At 37.6% G+C, this 20,251-nt stretch overlaps 1 protein-coding gene across 2 annotated transcripts; it reads right to left on the bottom strand.

Annotated features, from left to right (window-relative positions):
- Positions 1–154: 154 nt before the first annotated feature.
- On the bottom strand, positions 155–19,944 carry eea1 (early endosome antigen 1). Of its 2 annotated transcripts, XM_043264711.1 has the most exons (30): positions 19,783–19,944; positions 17,752–17,826; positions 16,457–16,569; positions 16,208–16,262; positions 15,977–16,048; positions 15,795–15,828; positions 15,262–15,366; positions 14,667–14,788; positions 14,377–14,532; positions 12,709–12,723; positions 11,791–11,907; positions 9,675–10,013; positions 9,389–9,538; positions 9,011–9,130; positions 8,647–8,850; positions 8,353–8,553; positions 7,772–7,885; positions 7,507–7,662; positions 7,058–7,197; positions 6,445–6,775; positions 6,174–6,275; positions 5,873–6,067; positions 5,599–5,781; positions 5,332–5,517; positions 4,911–5,042; positions 4,119–4,304; positions 3,753–3,991; positions 3,549–3,669; positions 3,340–3,438; positions 155–2,885 (listed from the first exon to the last, which is right to left on the bottom strand). In XM_043264711.1, exons 1-30 carry the CDS (start codon positions 19,804–19,806, stop codon positions 2,763–2,765), a joined length of 4,209 nt encoding a protein of 1,402 aa, XP_043120646.1. In that variant the 5' UTR covers positions 19,807–19,944; the 3' UTR covers positions 155–2,762. The 2 variants fall into 2 exon arrangements, with proteins under 2 accessions (XP_043120646.1, XP_043120647.1); XM_043264712.1 differs by lacking the exon at positions 12,709–12,723.
- Between the last annotated feature and the right edge of the window lie 307 nt (positions 19,945–20,251).

Raw genomic sequence — 20,251 nt, 5'->3', positions numbered from 1 at the left:
GAAAAAATTCAATAGTGACAAAAGCACACAACTAAAAGAGTATAGCATCGAAAAAGAATTAGCCCTGATAATATTAAACATATAAAACCATATACTCCAGTATATAAATATACATTAGTGGATAAATATTAAATAACTTTGCAGGACACTGAACGAAAATAGAAACAGCTAGTTTATTATTTACTTTTAAACATGATGAAAATTTAGAAAACAATACCATTGAACAATTTTTTTTTTTCCTCAACAAAAAATCTTGGGTGGTGACGTAGTTCAGATGCTTTTCGTTTGAGTCAGAACCTTCAGGCAAACAAACCAATTAACCTGAAATCACATTCACTATGATGCAATATTTATTAAAACTTTTTAACTCATTTACTATACTCCGATAGATTTTTCTTCCAGTGCCTGTCTTCTTTCAAAAATGCACACGTGACAGAAACGAACCTTGATATAAGGCACACAAACACATTACCACAACATGAACGTGAACACCCTGCTGTTCAGCACATCAAAATATATGAATCAATCCATAATAATAATGCGTGACAACCATATAACAGATACTGTTAGTGAGTAGTGCTGATCCAAAAACCTACAAGTGATGCACTTTGCATATGCGGTCACAAATTAGCTTTATTTGCAAGCTGCACAACCTGTTTTTCTTCAAACACTTTGCTAATAATTACAGCATTGTTAACGGTCAGAGAAAACAGGAAGTGATGTCAGATGAAGGGTTTTGACCAGTTACATGGCACCGAGTGGCTTCTATCGTACTGTCGTCGACTGCAGCACACATCAATTAAAGGGCTGTTATTCATAACTATTCGATTTTCTGAAATCAGGTCACATGACTGAGCTGGTGATGAGCGCGAAACATCCTGAGACACTTTTGATTCATCCTGGGATACATATGAATCACTATGCGTTACGCTCCTGAATCCATCTACCGATACAAACAGGAAGCAATCAATACCCGACAGCAAACAGTGGCACCGACGCCGCAAGCCGCGTACAATCTATTCGGCAAAGCAAAAACATCAGAATGTGGCAATGGCATAAACCACATGCGGTGAAGCATACTTTACAGCGCACTCGCTCACATTTAGTTCTACGCCAAGCGCTTACAAGGACGCTCACAACACTTTCAGCTTCTAATAAAGGAACAGTTCACCAAAAAATATTAAATTTTGCACTTTGAGTTTTATGAGATATTGTGAATTAAAGAGTTTCAGCTCCCATTGACTTTCATTGTACGGATAATGTTTAAGTTTGATTCTCAACATTCTTCAAAATATCTTCTTTTTTAACCCACAAAACAGAATGCTGGTAACTAAAACACAAACAAGGCATACAATAAGATGCTTTGAAGAATGCTGGTAAGCAGTCGACTTTTTCTTAGTTATTATCTTTTTTTAAATATCTTCTTTTGTGTTCTGCAAAACAAACAGAAAAAAGACAATGTTCTGAGTTTCAGTTCCTACTGACTTTGATTTGACAAGCATCCAAGGTACCGTTTGCTTCTCAACATTCTTTAAAATATACGTTTTAAAAAATGCATTTTGGTAACTAAACATAAAAGACATACAACAAAATACTTATTTTTTTGTAAAGTTGTAAAATAGTTTTGGTTCCCAATGAGTTTCATTGTATGGACGTTATTTTTTCAACTTAAAAAATAATATGATATTGCCTATTGACTTTCATCGTAAGGTCAAACATACAATGGAAGTCAATGTTTGGATCTAAACACTCTTCAAAATGTCTACCTTTATATTCCTCACAGAAAATCTCATACAGGTTTAGAATAACATGAAGGGGAATAAATGACAACGGAACTTTTTTAGGTGAACTACGCCATTTAGTATAAAGTGTTGGCTCGCGGGAAATGAGAGAAACCTCTCAAGTTGAAGAGAATTGTAGCAGCTGATATTTCAAACACAATCAGCGGTCCGTCATTCATTTTCAATACACTATCACACAATCAAACCCAATGCACGGTTATTGCTTAAAAGCAGGGCAACATGTACATCCAACATGTACAAATTGATAAAAGAAAACAAAAAAAAGACATATTTGTGTGCGTAAATCTTTAAAAGAATCACCAACTTGTACTGGTGAGATTATGAATGCAAAACAAACATCAAGTGTTTCATTTCAACAGACATAAGAGCAGCAAAGCAAGCATGTACGTAACACCCACATACCTTGTTAACATGCCCACACTGAATGAACAATGATAAAGTCTCCATCGAGTGACAGTTATATCTGAATTATTCACATGTGCCTCTTTTGTCTGTACATTTACTTACAAATATGATATATCAAATAAGGACCCTGCTTTGGTTCTACACAGATTCGCTCCGATCCCCCGTCTCTTACACTCAAATCTTTTAACGCAAAACTCAATCCCGAGTGCCAAAGCTGCTGTGCTTTAGCACAAAACTGATTTTTATATTACAAATTTTACATCTGCTCAAGAGGTTCCTCCCTTTTGATTCCTCTGGGTCTCAAAGTGGCCCCATAAGTGGCAAAGGCACTGGACAGATGAGGACAGCCGCTCTGGCCGGGTTAATTTAGTGTTCCCTCTATCTGATTGGCAGCATCGAGTGACCACCGTGACGTGCTGTTCCTCAGCGCTCCCCGCGGCTTCTGCGTCTGCCCTCTGCTGGCCTCTCCTGGTTGCTCGTGTTCCCTCGGGAGAGGTCAGGGCGAGCGGGTGCAGAGAGGGCTGCGGGGGACGGGGGTTTGGGAGGGAGGGGAGATCAGCCCTGGAGCTCCTCGAAGCAACTGTCGCACACTCGGACAGCCTTCTTGGAGGAGGGCGTCAGGGCGCAGTGGGCGGAGCACTCCGCACAGAAGATGTTACCGCAGTGTCGACAGTGGTGCTGGGGGAGTAAAAGACAGGGGGCATGATTCGGGTCAGGTGGGTAAGGTAGGTCATTTGCACTGATTTGATTTCCTTTGATTAATTTGGTAAAATATTCCTAAGATATTTCTGGTATATATATATATATATATATATATATATATATATATATATATATATATATATATATATATATATATATATACTCATATACTATATATACTCACAGTAAAAACACTAAAATAATAATGTTTTCCAAAATTAAGATAATTTAAAAAGAAGATTACTTCACGTTACACTGAGAATCCTTGGAAGGTGTTTTAATGCAACGTCATGTGATCACTCTACTTTGAACTCAAAAGTGTGGATCAATAGGTTAGATCATTAACGCGGTATTGATCGCATACTTTGATCCATGAGCGGCTTCATCAAATAAGAAAGTGAGTGTGTGTTTGCGTGCGTGTGATTCAGACCTTTCTGACAGTGACAGAGAAGCCTTTCCCGCAAGCCATACAATTCTGCACCTCATGATCTTCTGCCCACTTTCGCGTGAGAGACTGCGACTGTTTTATCTGGAACAGGAAAAAGGAGCCACATTTGACTAAAACCTAAAGCTTCCTCAGCTAGCGAAAACCACCAAAACTGGGCAGTAATTTCAGTCTGGGGTTGGCGTCAGTCTGACCTGTAAAGACTGGTTCTCCCTGCCAAGCTCCTGCATGGCGGCTGTAGTGTCATCCAACTTCCTGCGCATCTCCAACATCTTAGCCTGAAGCTTTTCAATCTCACCTTCCCCCTGAACACACCTGGAAAATTACAAAATCGATCGTTTCATTTCTTTACACCTTTGTTTATTTTTAAGCCCAAGAAGTATCTAGAGGAGTCCAACCTCTCCAGCAGTGCTCTTCTCTCATCCTGGTTGTTCTGGACGGTGGCCTCCAGCACGGCAATCTCCCCTCTCAGCTCATCCATCTGTTTCTCCAGCTCACCCACCCTCCTCTGGCTGCTCTGCCACTCTCGCTTCAGTGTCGCCACGTTCTCGTTCAGTGCCGCCACCTGCATAGACATCTTCACCTCCGCCTCTTCCCTCTGCTTCTCCACCTCCTCTTTAGCCTTCATTTCTGATGCCTGAGAAAGGAAAAGAATTTGAACTTTTGAATGATTTTTTGCTAAATAAGTCAGCAATAGAGGTTACTTGTTAATTGTTAAGTAGTATTTCAAAATAAATAAATAAATAAATACATTTGATAAGTACCAGTTGCTGTTGTAATTTATCTGTCTCAGCTTTGAGCTGCTGCTGTTTGTGTTTGATGGAGTCTCTGGTCTTCTGATGCTCTCTTTGTTCCTTCTCCAGAGATGCCTGAGCCGCCTCCACCTTCCCCTGCATCTCCACCTTCTGCTGGATCAGCAGCTGCTTCGCCGCCTGGAGCTCCTTCAGCTCCTGCAAGAGACACAATTCATGGGAATCCAAAAGCCATCAAAACACTTACGGTAGAGGACAATTAAGGAGAAACATTTAATTATATGAAATGTTTGTGTATTACAGTTTTCACAAAACTATTAAGCAGCACGAATAAAATTGATTTTAAAATAAGTATTTCATAATATATGAAATGCTGTAAATTGTAATCTATTTCTCAACGCTACAGATTTTTCTTTACTTCTGATTAAACAAAATGGACCCCAAACAGTTCTCATACGAAAGCGAAATTTCTCAGGATGCCACAACTGAAATGCCTACAAAATAAAGTTAGTAAAATAAAGTAGGTACTTTGATTGGACATTAAAAAGTATTATTAATAAGTTTCATCATGGGGGTCCCTACGATGAAGAAACTGACTTAGAATAAAGCAGCTGTTTTAGGACACTTATAGGATTCTACTAACATTTTGTGGAAAATATTAAATTAATTAATTAAAATCAGTAGGCTTTTTTTTTTTTTTTTTTTTTACAGAGAAACAGCAAATAATGCACCTTTATTAGTAACAGATTTTAAGGCTGTTCTGATTCATAAAAGTGTTTTGGGGTTAGATGTGATCAGTCTGACCTTCTCATTCTTCTCAGTCAGGGCTTTAAGATCAGCAGACAGTTTGTTTTTGTCCTTCTCCAGAACGCTCTGGCACTCTTTGAGCTCTTTGCACTGAGCCTTCTCCTTCTTCAGCTGCTCCTCAGTTTGTTCCTGAAAAAAAAGACAGTCAGGTGAACAACACATTATTTCCATAAATATTCTAAAATAACAATCTCCATATCTGCGTTGCTAAGCAAATTAAAACAGTTCCTGGTAACAACAGAAGGTTGTAGTACTGTAGTCTCGCTGTGTCTATAACAGATTCTTTATTTATAGCCATACCATCAAGACCAGTGGAATGTGTTTCCATAACCTTCTCACCACATAAAATTCTGTGGTTCAAAGACTTGCTTGAGGGCACTATGGTGATATCTAAAAAATCTGCAGCATATTTTATTACCTGTTGTTGTTGGAGCTTCTGTAGAGCCTCCACCTGTTGTTTGATTTTCTCGTCTCTCTTGCTGAGGCCTTTTTCCATCTCTGTGCGGGCCGTCTGTAGCTCCTGGATCTGGGTTTCATGAGCACTAAGCTGGTTTCTGTTAGCCACCAGCTCCTCCTGAGCTAGAACCAGCTTCTCCTCACACACCTACATGACAAATAATATAATAATAATCAGGTACTGCATGGAATCATTTAGTAAGGTGTGCTTGTACTTTATAAAACAGACCTTGAGGTCCTGGCGTACAGCAGAGAGCTCAGACTCTTTGCCGTAGTAATCAGACTGAAGAGCGGCAAGACTTTCTTTGGTGCTGTCACTGGTCTTCTGCAGCTCTGCACAGCGATTCTTCTCAGAGTGGAGATCTTTAGACAATGTCGTCACCTGCTCCTTCAGCTTTGCCTCCTCTTCAGTCTGAAACACAATTCAATTGATTTCATGTCCCACTGTCTCCTACAATAGAACATATTAGTACATAAGTGACATAAGTGTCTATTCTACATGCCTTTTTAGTGAGTGAAGTCTGCAGCTCGGACACTTGTGCCTTAAACTTCTTCACCTCCTGGCCTAAAGAACCCTGTGTTGTCTTCAGCTCTGTCTTTAGCTGCTGTACACTGTTTTCTTTCTCTTTCAGCGTATCTTGAGACTGTTTCAGTTGAGTGTTCAGTGCGATAAACTGAGATTGAAACCCCTTTTCTGCCTAAAAGATTCAACATAATTATCAAATTGCTCTAACATGAGGGTACATAAAGGTCTTAATCAATGCTTTCTTGAAATATAAATGGACTTATAATGCACAATCTTACCTCTATCGATTTCTCCAGCTGACCTTTGACATGGCTGAGCTCTTTAGAAGCGGTCTCTGTGTTTTTCTGAAGCTCTTGCTGTGTTTTCTGATAAAACTTCTCCTGCAAATTAGAGAAAGCTTGATATTGAGGTTTCTGTGAAAAGGTTTGCATGAAAAAGTGTGCTTGTACTGAACTACCTTTAAATAAATAGCACACAATTTGATAATTGTTTCTTGTCACACTATAAATTAGATAAATTAGATCTTTTTGTACATACACAACTTCTCACCTTCTCCTCCAAAGTGGCCTTGCTGGTTCTCTTCTCTGCCTCTAATTGAGTCTGGCTCTCTTTGAGAGCTTTAGAAGCTGTGCTCAGAGCCTCTTTCACCGTTGCCATTTCTTTAGTCAGAGCTTCCTTCTCCTCCTGAGCTTTCTTAAGATCTGCACTCAGTCCCTGAACTTTCTTATCCAGCTCTGCTTGCCGCTTCTGACCCTCCTGAGTCAGTTTATCCAGGCTGGCCTGCAGGGTTACTCGCTCCTGCTCTGCTTTCTCCAGCTGTTGTTTTGTTTCAGAGAGGGCTGATGTTTTCTTCTTCAACTCCTCTTGCTGGGTGGCAGCACTGAGACACAAAGGAAAAGGAATATTAATAAGTCATGCCTCTGATCTGTACTCATATGTAAAGTGTGGGGTATGAAAAAAGTATTAATTTATTTAAAAGAAATCCTCACATCAAACTGTTTTATTGAATGAACACATATAATATCTTTTTCTTCAGAGAAATAAATATATAAGTGAAGATGCAATTTAAAATCAGATCATGTAAATGAGCCAAGACTGAAAAGAAAACTGCTCATTAAAACATTTCTGTCTTTAACATTTTAAATTTTTTCACACAAGGTACCCTTGTTTCTCAGAGTCTAAAAGACGGTTCAGCTCCTTTGTCTTCATCTCCAGCTCACTGATCTGCTTCTTCCGCATCTGCTGCTCCTTCTGAGCCTGTTCTCTTCCAGAGCGGAGTTCAGTTAATTCTACCTCTACTTTCTATGGAAAGACAAAAATGCACACAGGAAAACAAACCATCAGATTACAGAAATTTCATTTAAAAAAAATAAATAAATAAATAAATAAAAATACAATGCATATGGAAAAATTTTATTAATACAATTCCATGTAATTGTCAAGAATTTTTAATAAAATAAACATTGTCATTATTTCGGCATAATTACTTATTTCAAGAACACTTTCTTATCAATATTGTCGTTTGGCATCCGTAACAATCACAACAGGCCTCTAGCATTTTCAAAATGAAGTGATGATGACGAAGCAGAAATGTGCTGCAGTGACGCTGACCTTGGTCTGGGTCTCCAGTGTCTCTATCCTCTGCTCTGCAGTCAGCAGTTTGTCTCGGCTATCCTTCAGACTGGTCTCCAGCTGAGAGCACTGCTCCTGCTTCTCCTGCAGCCTGCGGCCCTGCTCCTCCAGCTGAGCCTGCACTTTACTCAACTCCTGCAGAAACACACACAAAAATAACAACTGTGAACTTAGAACAAAATTATATTCTTGTATTGGATATAAATATACGAGGCTCAAATGGTGTCAAAGCAATTGTACATACTTGTTGCTTATCTTGCAATGCATTCTGGGCAGTCTCTAGGTGGTTCTCCAAGTCAGCTCTCTGGGCATTTTTTGCTGCTTCAGCAGACAACAGCATCTCAGTCTTGGCCTTTAGCTATAAGACAAAAAAGTAATACATCATTTATTAAATATAAATAATTTTTTTAATATATAATTTGGTGACAATAAATTAATATGAATAAACTTTATTTTTTCTTTATTTTTATTATCTATAAATCCTTAGGCTGAAATACTTTTATCTTAGATGCGAATAATTAGACAGCACTAATAAACTATTATATTATGTATTAATATTTGTTATATTTTTATTAATATTTTATTATATTATAGTTATATTATAGATTAATAGTTATATAGATAATTCTAGATTTTCAATTTCCATTTTTGTTAAAGGTTTAGCTTTTCTGTGCTTGTCATTGTTATCAGCCTTTTTACTAGTATTATAAAAATATTCTTAATTGTCTTTGTTTTAATATACAATAACAACTATACAGAAATGGACATCATTTTCATATTTACATTATCATTTGAAATAATTATGAGCAAATCACAGCACAGCACCTGTGTGTCTAGCTGGGCAATCTTCTCTTTGCTCTCTGTGAGCTGTGTGGTAAGCTCAGAGATGGTGGTCTCTAGACTCTGGCAGCGGTCTTGTGCTGAGCGCAGATGGGTTTTCTGCTCCTGCACCTGCTCGTGAAGGTTGTCCTGAGCCTGTTTGTGGCTCTCTGACTGGTTCTTGAGCTTGTCGGTCAGCTGCGTAATCTGAATGAACATGTGGGTGGAAAACTAGAATGAGCATCTGCCTTGTTCAAAGAGCAGGAAGGTGCAGACACACACTAGTGCAGTGTCCAGTACCTGTTCCTGTAGTGAGTGATTTTTCTCTTTCAGCTGATTCAGCACAGCTGCCTCTCCTTCACCGGCCTGGATCTTAGCACACAGATCCTCTCTCTCTGCCTCCAGCTGGCTCACGCTGTCCTTGCTCTTCTGCAGCAGAGCTTCAAGGTTCTGGATCTTCTGGTCCTTGTCCCCGATCTGACGCAACACCTGCTCCAGGTCATTCTGCATAGGTCAAAGGAACACATCTGTCACAGTTTCCACAAAAATATTAAAGCAGCACAATTACTATTAATACTTATTTGTTTTCCTGAATGCTGAATATTGCTTTTCATAGAAACTTGCACTGGTGAAACTCTTAATGAGATGTGACAGTTATGCTTGCCTGTGCTTCCCTAAGTTTCCCATTAGTGCTCTGTTGAAGTGTTTGCAGTTCTTGGTGCTGCTGTTTGGATTTGTCCAGCTGATGCTGCAGGTCAGTAGACTTGGTAGAGCTCTCCTTTAACTACACGAAAGCACAGTTATGCAATCACACAGAAAGAGAGACAAGTGCAGTGATTAAAAGTGAAAACAAGACACTCAAGTCCGCCATAGTAATAATTACTTAGTCTAGTTTTGTATGTAAACACACATTATAAGTTAACACACTGACTACAGCACTAATTATTCTTAGGATGCCTTCATTCACGTGATCCAAGTCTTCCAGTTTGTATGTGCAGTGCTGTAAAAATCTGTAATAATCAGCTGTTTTTTCTGTCTTTACCTGCTCGTCCGAGCGGGAGAGTTTAAGCTGCAGGTCTGCCACCTGCTGTTCCCGATCTTTGAGTTTCTCTCCTGACAGCTGTCTCTGCTCTTTCAGTCGTCCCTGCAGCTCCCCCAACTGACGCTCGGTTTCCAGCAGCTTCGCATGCAGCTAGAGAGGATGAAAGTACGAGAGCCTGATTATAGTATCAAAGGATGATTGATTGATTTCATTAAGAATTGGTGGATTAAATTCTAAAAACGTATAATGTATACATCTATAAAATACTGTACAGTTATTTACTAACCTGGCTGATCTCACTTTGCTGCTGCAGACCCTGGGTTTCTTTATCTTCTCTCTGCTGTTGAAGTTGCTTCCTCTCTGCCTTCACCTCCTGGTGGTTCTTCTCCAGCTCACCGAGTTCCCGTCTTAGTCGTGTAGCCTCCTCCCCACGTTCGGTCAATTCAGCCTGCACCCGACTAAGAGCTGACTCTCCCGATGACACCCGGGCTTGGCTCTCCTGGAGCTCCAGGTCTTTCTGGTGCAGACTAGCCTGAAGACTCTTTTTAGAGGCCTGCTCCTGACTCAGACGCTCATCAAGTTCCTGATTCTCCTTCTCCTTACGAGATAACTTATCTGTCAAAAGCTGAGGCATAGAGGAATAATTAGACCAACTCATCGTACAAAACTAACTGTCGTATTATAGCAGTTAATTATAATGCATTCCTCACCAGCCTATGCACACTGTACAGAGCACCAATAACCAATACGATGCCAAGTTGTATCATGCTGACAAATATCTGGGAATTCTGGGATAGCGTAGGGATCTCTCTTATGAGGGTTTATGAGTTTTATGAGGGCAGGGAAATTGTGCTGTGACCTTTGCCTGTCACAGCTATTAAAAAGGGCAAGGCAGATAAGGTCACATTTTGTCATGTCTTGCTGTTAACAACAGTGTCTTCTTGCATTGGCCCATTTTCTGTTTGGTCCTTCAAGTCTATGAAAGAGTCTTAATGGAATAGTTCCCCCAAAACTTAAAATGTCATGATTAAGTTAAGCCGATCTGAAGCTGTATGATGTTTTTTTTCTAGTCACCCTGCTTCGTGTATTTTAGAGCAGCGGTTTTCAACCAAAACCTACTTGAGGTAACTTGCAGGGGGATTGCAAAATGTCTTAATTATTTACAATAAAGAACGTTACATAATTTCACATTAAAATGCCTGCTTGTATACGTAAATAAAAAAAAGTGTAATGAACATAATTATTATATAATGTATGAATAATACATATGTTATAATAATAAATATGTAAAGCTGTTAAAATGTACATACTTTTTTTTTACCGTGGACCACAAAACCAGTCCTAAGGATAGGATAGGATAGGACAATATTAGAAAACAAATCTTATTTTATCTTATCTTAATATTGTGAAAATCGCTTTAAAGTTGTCCAAATGAAGTTCTTAGGAAAGCATATTACTATTCAAAAAAACAGATTTAATATATTTACAGAATTAACAAAACATCTTCATGGAAGTGTATTTTAGCTATTATTACAAATATACTCATGCAACTTAAGCCTGTTTTTGTGGTCACATAATATAATTTGTGAATCTAGATTATTGATATCTGCATAACATTTTAGTTGCATGAATGAACATACTTTATATTATAAAACGACATGAATTAACGTTGAATAGCATTGTCAAGCAATAGCTATTGTCAAGTTTCATTGTCAAGTTTTAGTTTGCCCTATTTCTTATTCCTGTCCTTTGCATGCAACTTCCTTTTGAACTTGAAATTATCGTTTATATATATCCCGCAGGACACTTCACAGGGATGGTTCTATTAACGACCCCTTAATCGCTCCTATTTCAAATCCTATCAGTACCATTTTTTCAGAAGCCTGCCCGCCTTTGGAGTCTGATCTCCTAATCCCGTCCTGACAACTTGAACAATGGACTAGAGAGTTGTGGGTCATTACCTGTGGCTGTATATCGCTCTGACCGCCACAACAGGCACGAGACGAATCGCTCCCTGCTGCTTTAATTACACAGCATCTGCGATGTGTCTGTCAACACTCTTTAACGGCCAATCAAAAACACACGGTGTGCTGACAGGTCAATGGGGCGACTTTGGACTGGACACACGGAGCCAGCAGCCCGAGAAGCTTCCTATGAAATGTGTTGGGCCATTTCCTGAAAGCCAGCTGGTGACGCTTGTAAACGGCGATACAGTAAACTTATATTTGGAAGTGGGTCTTAACATAGCTGGCACCGGCGTGTGTTCTGTGAAGCTGTAAAGTAGGCCATTAAAATATACAGCTGGATTTGGTGTGAGCATACAGCACATGCCTTGTTGCTTATGGTGGTCCAGTAACTCTAGACAAAGCATGTCTCCATCTGTTTGTATATGTGAGTGTTACCTGGGTCTGCTGCTGGTAGTTGTTGAGGCTGCTCTGTAATTGGTGGATTTGTTGGGTGTAGACCGCTGCCTCCTGAGGACCCTTCTCCAGTTCTGCCTTCAACTGAGCAATCGTTTTCTACAAACAAGCATGCAAATGTGAGATCAAAAAAGCCCAGTCAAAGTATAGCCTGTACTTTGATGAAAACAGAAGCTGAGAGGGACAGAGGTGCAGTCATGTAGGCCTAGTACCGTTGATCATTTTACAGTACATTTTACTCAGTAATGCTACTGTAATCTTCATATTGTTCAAATTCTGTGAAAATGTTCTGCTGTTTTGTGGGCACAGAAACTAGACTGTGACTATACTTTCAACCTTCACCGTGTCATTTATTTCCATGTTATTTTTAATATGCCATCTACTCTGACCAAAATATGACATTTTTGCACATGGCAAAACAAAGAGAAAGAAATTATTAAAAAAAGATTATTAAGAGATTTAAAAAATATATTCATTTTATTGACACTGCAAAATTAAAAGAACATTACATTGTAAATCTGTAGCACTAGTTACTAGTAACTATTAATTACAACTTTTCCCTCAATAAATTATTAAACTGCTTATTAATAATTAGTAAGGAAGTTAAGTTTATGTATTGGATTATACATAAACATGTTAAGTTTGTGTATAAGTTCGTAGACACATAAATGAGCTTAATTACTACTAATAAATGTCTAATATTCCAGTTATTTGCATGCTAATAAGCAACTAATAGGTGTAACCATAAAATAAAGTGTTACCAAAAAAATCAAAAGCTGATTACATGAAGAACATATAACACAGACATTAGGAAAGACTACTTCAATACTGCACAACATCTAGCAACTTAAAGATAAAGATAAATAGGGTGTTGAGGAATTCGAGAGGAGAAATTGTTACCTCCAGTTTATGAATCTCCAAGAGCGAGCAAAGCAGGTGCAGAGTTAAGTGAAGGGTAAACGAGGGAGAAGGACACACAAACACAGACCAGTGAGGTGAGACAGGACACACAGTACAGAGACAGAGGTGCCAATACACTGCGTCTACAGGTTATGACAAGTACTTTAGGGCAGAACGCTGGCTGTGTTTCAAACTCTGCTGAGCTGCCAGCACAGAGTGCACATTTAGGCATGCTTCTAATGCTAGAAATAGAAAATATACATTGTTGAAAAGTCTGGGGTCAGTACGTTTTTTTGTTTTTGAAGAAATGAATACTTTTCTTCAGTAAGGACACAATTAATTGATTAAAAATAACAGTAAATTATAGATTTTAGCATTGTAATCAGCATATCAGTAGTATTTCTGAAAGATCATGTGACAGTGTAGACTAAAGTAATAATGGCCGCTAATAATTTTACCATTACAGAAATAAGTTACATTTTAACAAACAGTCTCAACTATTTGACTAAACTTAATATCTTAATATACATCAGTGCCTTTGTTTCGTCTCAAGATGCACACCAGTAACGCTTTTTCTAAGGCAAGTTAATCAAAATTACTTAAATGTCCTAATTAAACTAAGGCCTAATCCTGGCTTAGCCTAAGCACTGTCCACGAAACTAGGCCAAAATGTACTTCTTATTTAGGCCAAAGTGTAATTACTTTGTAAAAATATATCACAACATTAATGTTTTACTGTATTTTTTATCAAATTAATGCATACTTGGTGAGCTCAGCAGACGTGAAATGTAGTGCACTAAAAAGTATCAAAAGATAACATCTAGTACAAAATTAATTAACTTTGTGTGTGAGCCATGAGAGGAACAACTCCATTACTAGGCTGCATATTATTGCTTAACTAGACAGCTCTCTAGGGCCTAAAACAGACACACTATAATCTAATGGATCTATGGAGGCATACTGTGAAAATAGAGTGATGCCAGCGACCTTAACATTTCATTGTACCGTCACTAGATGGCAGCCTCTGTATTAGGTACATCGACTATAGTCGAACCAAAATATCTGAAAACGTACACCTGAGTGATCCGTTTGTAATGATCTACGAACCAGAACAATTCTGCTTTTGTGGGACCTTATATAATTTTTAGGTCAGAAGTGTAGGCGATTATAGGCATGTTTACAGGAAACACTCAGAGGTGGGAGGCCTGCCAGTGAGTTAATGGTTAACCTCAGGAATCTGTTTGAGAGGACAGTCGGTGTGACCCTTAGATGTTTAGCAAACACATTCGTATACGACATTACGATTGAAACTTATAGCACAAAATGGCTTGCGAGTTTTAAATAACTTCAGTTTTCGGGGTAAATCATCAAACCAGCCATTTACAGTCATTCACAATCTCGGTTTGCTTCAACGGGCGAAGTGACGTCACTGTTGCACCCATTCAAAGGTCAGCTGCTTGTCGCTGTCTCAAAATGACCTTTCATTATCTCTGCCTTCCCAAGCTATTGATTCTGGCATGAGTCTCCATATTTGTCCGACTTCTATCAATACTTACATTTTCCGAATAAACAGCAGAGATCGACTGTTTGTAAAGCAAAACATCATGGAAACTCTGTACTTATGTTAGTTGTTTAGTGCAGACAAGGTCACAGCAGGTTCGAGCTCACCTCTGAGGTAGTGAAGTTGGCCTGCAGCTGTTCGTATTGGCTCTTGAGGCGCTCTGACTCCTCCTCCCTCTCACGGGTCATGTTGTCCATGAGCGTCTGCACCTGCACCAGCTCTTTCTTCAACACCTCCACGTCTTCCACTCCGGGCCTCTGGAGCTGGAGGAGAGCCAATAACAGACAGGATTAAGCCGGGAGAGACTGATGTGGTAAGAGGTTGATGAGGTATGGGCGGCAGCAGCTGAGAGGATGCAAACTCATTAATTATCATGAGACAATAAATGTGATATTACCAGTTCTGCCGCCAGTTTCTCTTTCTCCTGTTTCTCTTTCTGCAGATCTTGGTTTAATTTGGTCAGCCTTTGCTCCAGTGCTTCTCTCATGCTTTTCTCCTCATCATAACGAGATTTGATGTCTGGGATATAAAGCACGTGTTCCTTTAAAGTCATTTTATTTTGCTTTGTTTTTCATTACATTTTATTCTATTTTTCATTTAATTTCATTTTATTTTAGAACTAGCCTTGATCAGATCTTTTTGTATTAGTGCTATTAAACATTTGCGTAATATGCATGTTTGTACTGGGCACGTTTGTACACACAGTTTATATTTAGAAAATATTTACAATATTTACACACACATACATAGAATATATATGAATATATAGAATATATATGTTTGTATAACGTGTATGTTTGTATTTATACATCCACTTAAAATATATATAGTACACATACATATATAAACAAAAAGATTTATTTAGGATGCCATTAATTGTGAAAATTTGTTTGACAACTACTTTTTATATAATATTAAGTATAAAAAAACCTTTTAAAAATTCACATGAAAATAAAATGCAGGAATAAAACAATAAAACCTATAAAACTTACCAACTATCTCAGTTAAGAGCTGAGCAGCTTTTTGTTCAAACAAGTCTTTCATTTGTTTGATGTTGAACTTCTCTGTCTCAGATTCATTAAGCCTCAACTCGAGCTCTGAGAAGAAAGAAATACTGACTGCAAAAATCACAAAATGTATGATTATGCTTTAAAACAAAACATTTAAACTTATGCACCCGTGACAAGCAATTTTGATATAGCCCTTAATTTTTTGAATGAAGTTAAATTATATTTAATTTTAAATTAAAATAAATTAATTATATATATATATTTTTTTTTTTTGAATGAAGTTAAATAGAAGTTTTGAAGTAAAATATATATATATATATATATATATATATATATATATATATATATATATATATATATATATATATATATATATATATATATATTTTTAAAAAGTGTAATATCCTGTGTTAATTTGGAAATCAATATGATTCCAGTGAGCTATTGATTGAGCCTAATGTTTACTGAACCCAGTACATTCCTTTAATGAATAAAATTAACACTACTCAACTAACCTGATTCTTCACTAGTACCATCACTCTGTGGGCCCTAAAACCAATACACATCCATCAATTCAATTAGAGAACACAGCAAACATTTCTTTAGTAATCAATAGACATAATGAAAAGGGTGAGCTTTTCTTAATTCATCTCTGATTTCAGTTTGAACAACCAATCAAGCATTTCAAATCATTTACTTTGTTAGTTGTTATCTGTCCTTGTACTTTGTCTAATTCTTTTTTCAATTCTTCAGAAAACCAGCGTTCCTCCTGAAAACACACACAAGAATTGCACATCAGCGATTTTAAACCCAATACACGTATCCAGTGGAAATGACATTATTGAGTAATGGTGCTATGAGTGATGCACATTTCATGCATACTAAGGCTGATAAGATAAAAGAAGGGTGGGAGTCAAAGGCAGAATACCTTCAGTGAAGCCTGTAAATCTTGGACTTCCTGTCGAAGAAGGGCTAGATCCTCCCTTAGCAAGAAAAGCACAAGCCTTTATTATATATACACATTTCAAATTAATGACTAACAATATGATTTAGTTCTTTCTGTATTGTTTAAGTAGTTTGCTTTTATATTAAATAGACTGCTAGATTATCTGGCTGAGTGATGGAGTTTCTCTGACAGCAAAGGGAGCAAGAAGGGTTTAATATTAGAGAAGCCCACCTGCCAGGGGTGAAGGGGGACGGCTGGTCTCCTGGCTCATGGAACACCTCATAATGTTTGAAGAGCTCTTCAGCAGAGTTATGTGACTTCATACACTGGGGACAAATGAAGCCCTGTGGACAAGCAAGTTAACACCACAATGAAATCAGATGAAGTTACAAAACAGCAAAGAACGCATAACTTAACATCTCCATACGTCGGTCAGTAAAAGAGAGTTCAATTCAAAAATAAATATCTTAATATTAATACCACAAAAGGAGATGGTCATACTACATTAAAGAGCCGTTCCCGAGAATGCATTGTTTAAAACGGAAGAGAAGTTGAAATACGTCTTGTCTGCCTTATTTTTAGAAATCTGAATCCTGTGCAAGACCCTGGGAAATATGTTGGGGGAAATTAATTAGGGGAAAAATGCTTTATTTGTGAATGGCCCCTAAGGAAGCCAATGGTGACCATAAAATACCAAAAATATCTTAATGGTTTGTTTATCCAAGAATTAACACTTCCTAATGTTGTTCCGAATCCAGAAAACTTGGATTAGTCTTTAAAACATAAATTAAGACCTGAAAGGTTTCTATCCGTCCATTGAAAGTTCAGGCAACTAACACTTTATAGATCCAAAAAAAGTAAACAGTTAAGTAAAAAGGCACTGTAAAACAAATCCGTATGAATCAAGCGGTTTAGTCCAAATCTTAATTTAGACTTTCATTCACCAGTGAATCATATTTGGTAAACATGAAAGCAGTTTGTTTACCTGGACTTTCACTGGATGGACAGAAACCCCTATCAGGTTTCATTTTAATTTCTTAATTTGTGTTTCAAAGATTAACCTCTTACGGCTGATTACAAGACACACGATAACCTCTAACATTTGGCATCTGATAAAAACCTTGTATGCAAGTGTTCCTTACGCAAATATATAGAGACATGAATGAGATTTGATAGCTGCAAAAGCGACAACAACGTTCGTTCCTCACATAAAGGACATAAAAGACTTGATTCATATAGACTAAATTGATGGTGTTTTTCTTTGTCATTTCAAAAGCTTGGTGACAACGGTTTACCATTCACTTTCATTTTACGGGAAAAGAGCAACATTTTGATAAATGTTCATTTTAACAACAAATCTTGTACAGAGAAAATGAGAGCGAGTAAATGATGAAAGCTAACTATCCCCCAAAACAGGCTTGAATACAACACACTCTTATCATTTCAGCATCTGAAAGAGAAAAACCTTTAGGCAATGAGGCATTTTGCCAGTAATATGGTAGGGTTATAAATTTAATTCAGCTTACCTCTGAGGACTCATTATTCATATCAGCAGACGGCTGCTCAGACTCTGAGCTCTGGGAGCCTCCTTTCCCAGGAGTCTATTTCCACAAAGATAAAGACAGAGAAAGCAGAGAAAGCAGAGAAAGGAAGAACTTGAGGCAGACGTCAGCTGTGATAAAATTCATCTCATTACATCACACTATTCAGGTCTGGCTCAGCTGATCAGGTATCTGTGAAGCCGATCAGGACTGAGAGCTGGCTTGGCCTGCTCGCTGCATGTCATTCACAATGTGTAAAAGCAAAGGCGGCTTTTTTTCGCTTCTTGGGATGTGCAATGCACTGCTGTCATTCATACAAGGCCATGCATCGGGCTGAAACAAAATACTCAGCAAGAGGGGCGTTTAGCGTTTCCCTCGGTCTTGGCAACGAGAGCGGTATGATGTCAAACAATACTGTTTTCTAACATTGATATGCCCTTGACATTTCATGTGTGTCTACTGTCAGATCACAAGATGTCACAGTGGTTGGAAGCTGCTCTTTAATCACCATGAGATCTCACACTCAGCTTTCCTGTCACTCGTGAAAGTGAATGTCTTTGACGCCTCACAATTTAACATTGTCTTGATTTAAAAGAATGAAATAAAAATGCAGCCTTTCCTATGCAAAAAAAAAGCAGCACGTTAAATAATTATAACGTTTAAGACATGAGCTGGGTGACCTGGCAAATAAATATTCACGTCACACCTAAAAGGAAAAAATGCATTTATTTTTGCAATTTTATTTTAATATAACCTAGCTAACCTAATATAACCTAACAACCTTAAAATTTTGGTTTGTTTTATTATTTTAAGGATAAAGTAGTAACATTTTATACAGCAAATTTGTAAAAGACTGTATTACCATTTTAATCTGAAGTTAATTCATTTCTAAGTAAAGGCAGTACAGCAAATGATACGAAGATGTAGAAAATATCTGAGATGCATAACTATTTATATAATAAAAAATATTATAATATTTGTTATATGATATTGTTTAAAATATTTGTTACAATAAAAATAAAATAAAATAAATATAAAGATTATGTTATGGTAATACTTTCAGGATTGCATGGCTGCATTAAATTGAGCTAAAGTGACAAATACATTTATACTGTTCCAAAAGACTTCCATTTCCAATAACTGCATCAAAGCATACAAAAAAATTATAATAATTTTTTCGAAGAAAATTATTAAGGAGCACAGAATAATAATAATAATAATAACTGAGCTCTGACATCACAAGTATAAATTATATTTTAATAAAAACGTTACATTAAAATTAATAAATTAATTAATAAATAAATAACAGTTATACTAGCATGGTGGACTGCAAAAATGTTGCCTGGTGCTGAACCAAAAACCTAATTGCACATGTTTTAGCTAATGTTGGTTTAGCTGAACCCGCTTTTCTTTTTAAGGTAGAGCAAGATACAGATTCAATGAATTGCTGAATGGAGATAACTGCACATCTTCTCCCATGCACGACAACTGACAATCATTACAGTCAGAGCTTACATGAATACCAAGCAAAAAATTAAGGAATCCTAGGTTGTCAGCTGCTGCTGGGCTGCGTGACTATAACAAGAGGATCCGACACATCAGACATTACAATTAATGGACATCATCCAGAGTGAGTCACAAATCATTGCAAATATATTTACACTACCCATTTCAAAAGGACCGTCTTTTAGACAGAATGAACAAAGATGACACCCTGCCGTTACTTGTTGTTAATCATAAAGCGACTCATTAATAAGTAACTGTAAAAAGCAATGTAGCCCGCTAACAAGCTAACAGCTCAGTCTCCATGTAAACATTTACGCAGAATGACATTATCATGATATTTACTGTTCCTCAAGAACAAAACATGTCTTTTTCATTTACGATTTGAGACTGTCCTCAAGACAACACAAGAGAAGGCATTATTTATCAATCTTGCACAAGGCCATCATTCAGTGTCAGGCCCGACGAGCTACATATCACATGCAACTGAATGTCTGTGAGGATTTGACTCACCATCTGTAATATTCGTCTTAACATTCTGGTCCTTTCTCTGGTTAGAACTATGAAAAATCAAATCTTAAAAGTTTTGTGCTAATGAGGGTGTGTTTTATTATTTTGTTGTTGACACCTGCAGACTCACACTGCTGCTTCTGTACAAGCCCACCCGTTTTTCGATAAGTCCCGCCCTCCAACGAATCATTGTTTGCCGTGATTGGGCAGATTGCATGAGAGGCTTCTGAGATGCCCAATTGTAGGTTGTCTAAAGGAGCGTCCACCAATCATTGAAAAGAGAGATCAGGTCAAAGGCGGGACTTGTCGGAATGGAGCGCAACAGTGTCTGCCCACTTTTTCAGCGGCCTTGATTCCGGAAGTATTTTCCCCATTCATTTTTTTCACTCAAGATTAAAAAAAAAATCCGTAGTAAAGCCCCCCGATTTATCACAATATTACAAACATTATTTTGTAGAAAACATATATTTAA

This window comes from Puntigrus tetrazona, chromosome 18, assembly GCF_018831695.1.
Source record: "Puntigrus tetrazona isolate hp1 chromosome 18, ASM1883169v1, whole genome shotgun sequence".
NCBI lineage: Eukaryota > Metazoa > Chordata > Actinopteri > Cypriniformes > Cyprinidae > Puntigrus > Puntigrus tetrazona.
Note: the sequence above shows the minus strand (reverse complement) of the source record. Positions and strands in the feature narration are given on the sequence as shown.

What these genes read in the sequence shown, in the direction of transcription:
- eea1 (XM_043264711.1), bottom strand. Translation starts at nt 19,806, where the DNA reads ATGTTAAGACGAATATTACAGATG. An exon ending in TGACTGAGAAGAATGAGAAG is followed by an intron (nt 4,305 to 4,910) that starts GTCAGACTGATC and finishes TGTCTCTTGCAG; the next exon opens with GAGCTGAAGGAGCTCCAGGC. An exon ending in TCTCTGTCACTGTCAGAAAG is followed by an intron (nt 2,886 to 3,339) that starts GTCTGAATCACA and finishes TTACTCCCCCAG; the next exon opens with CACCACTGTCGACACTGCGG.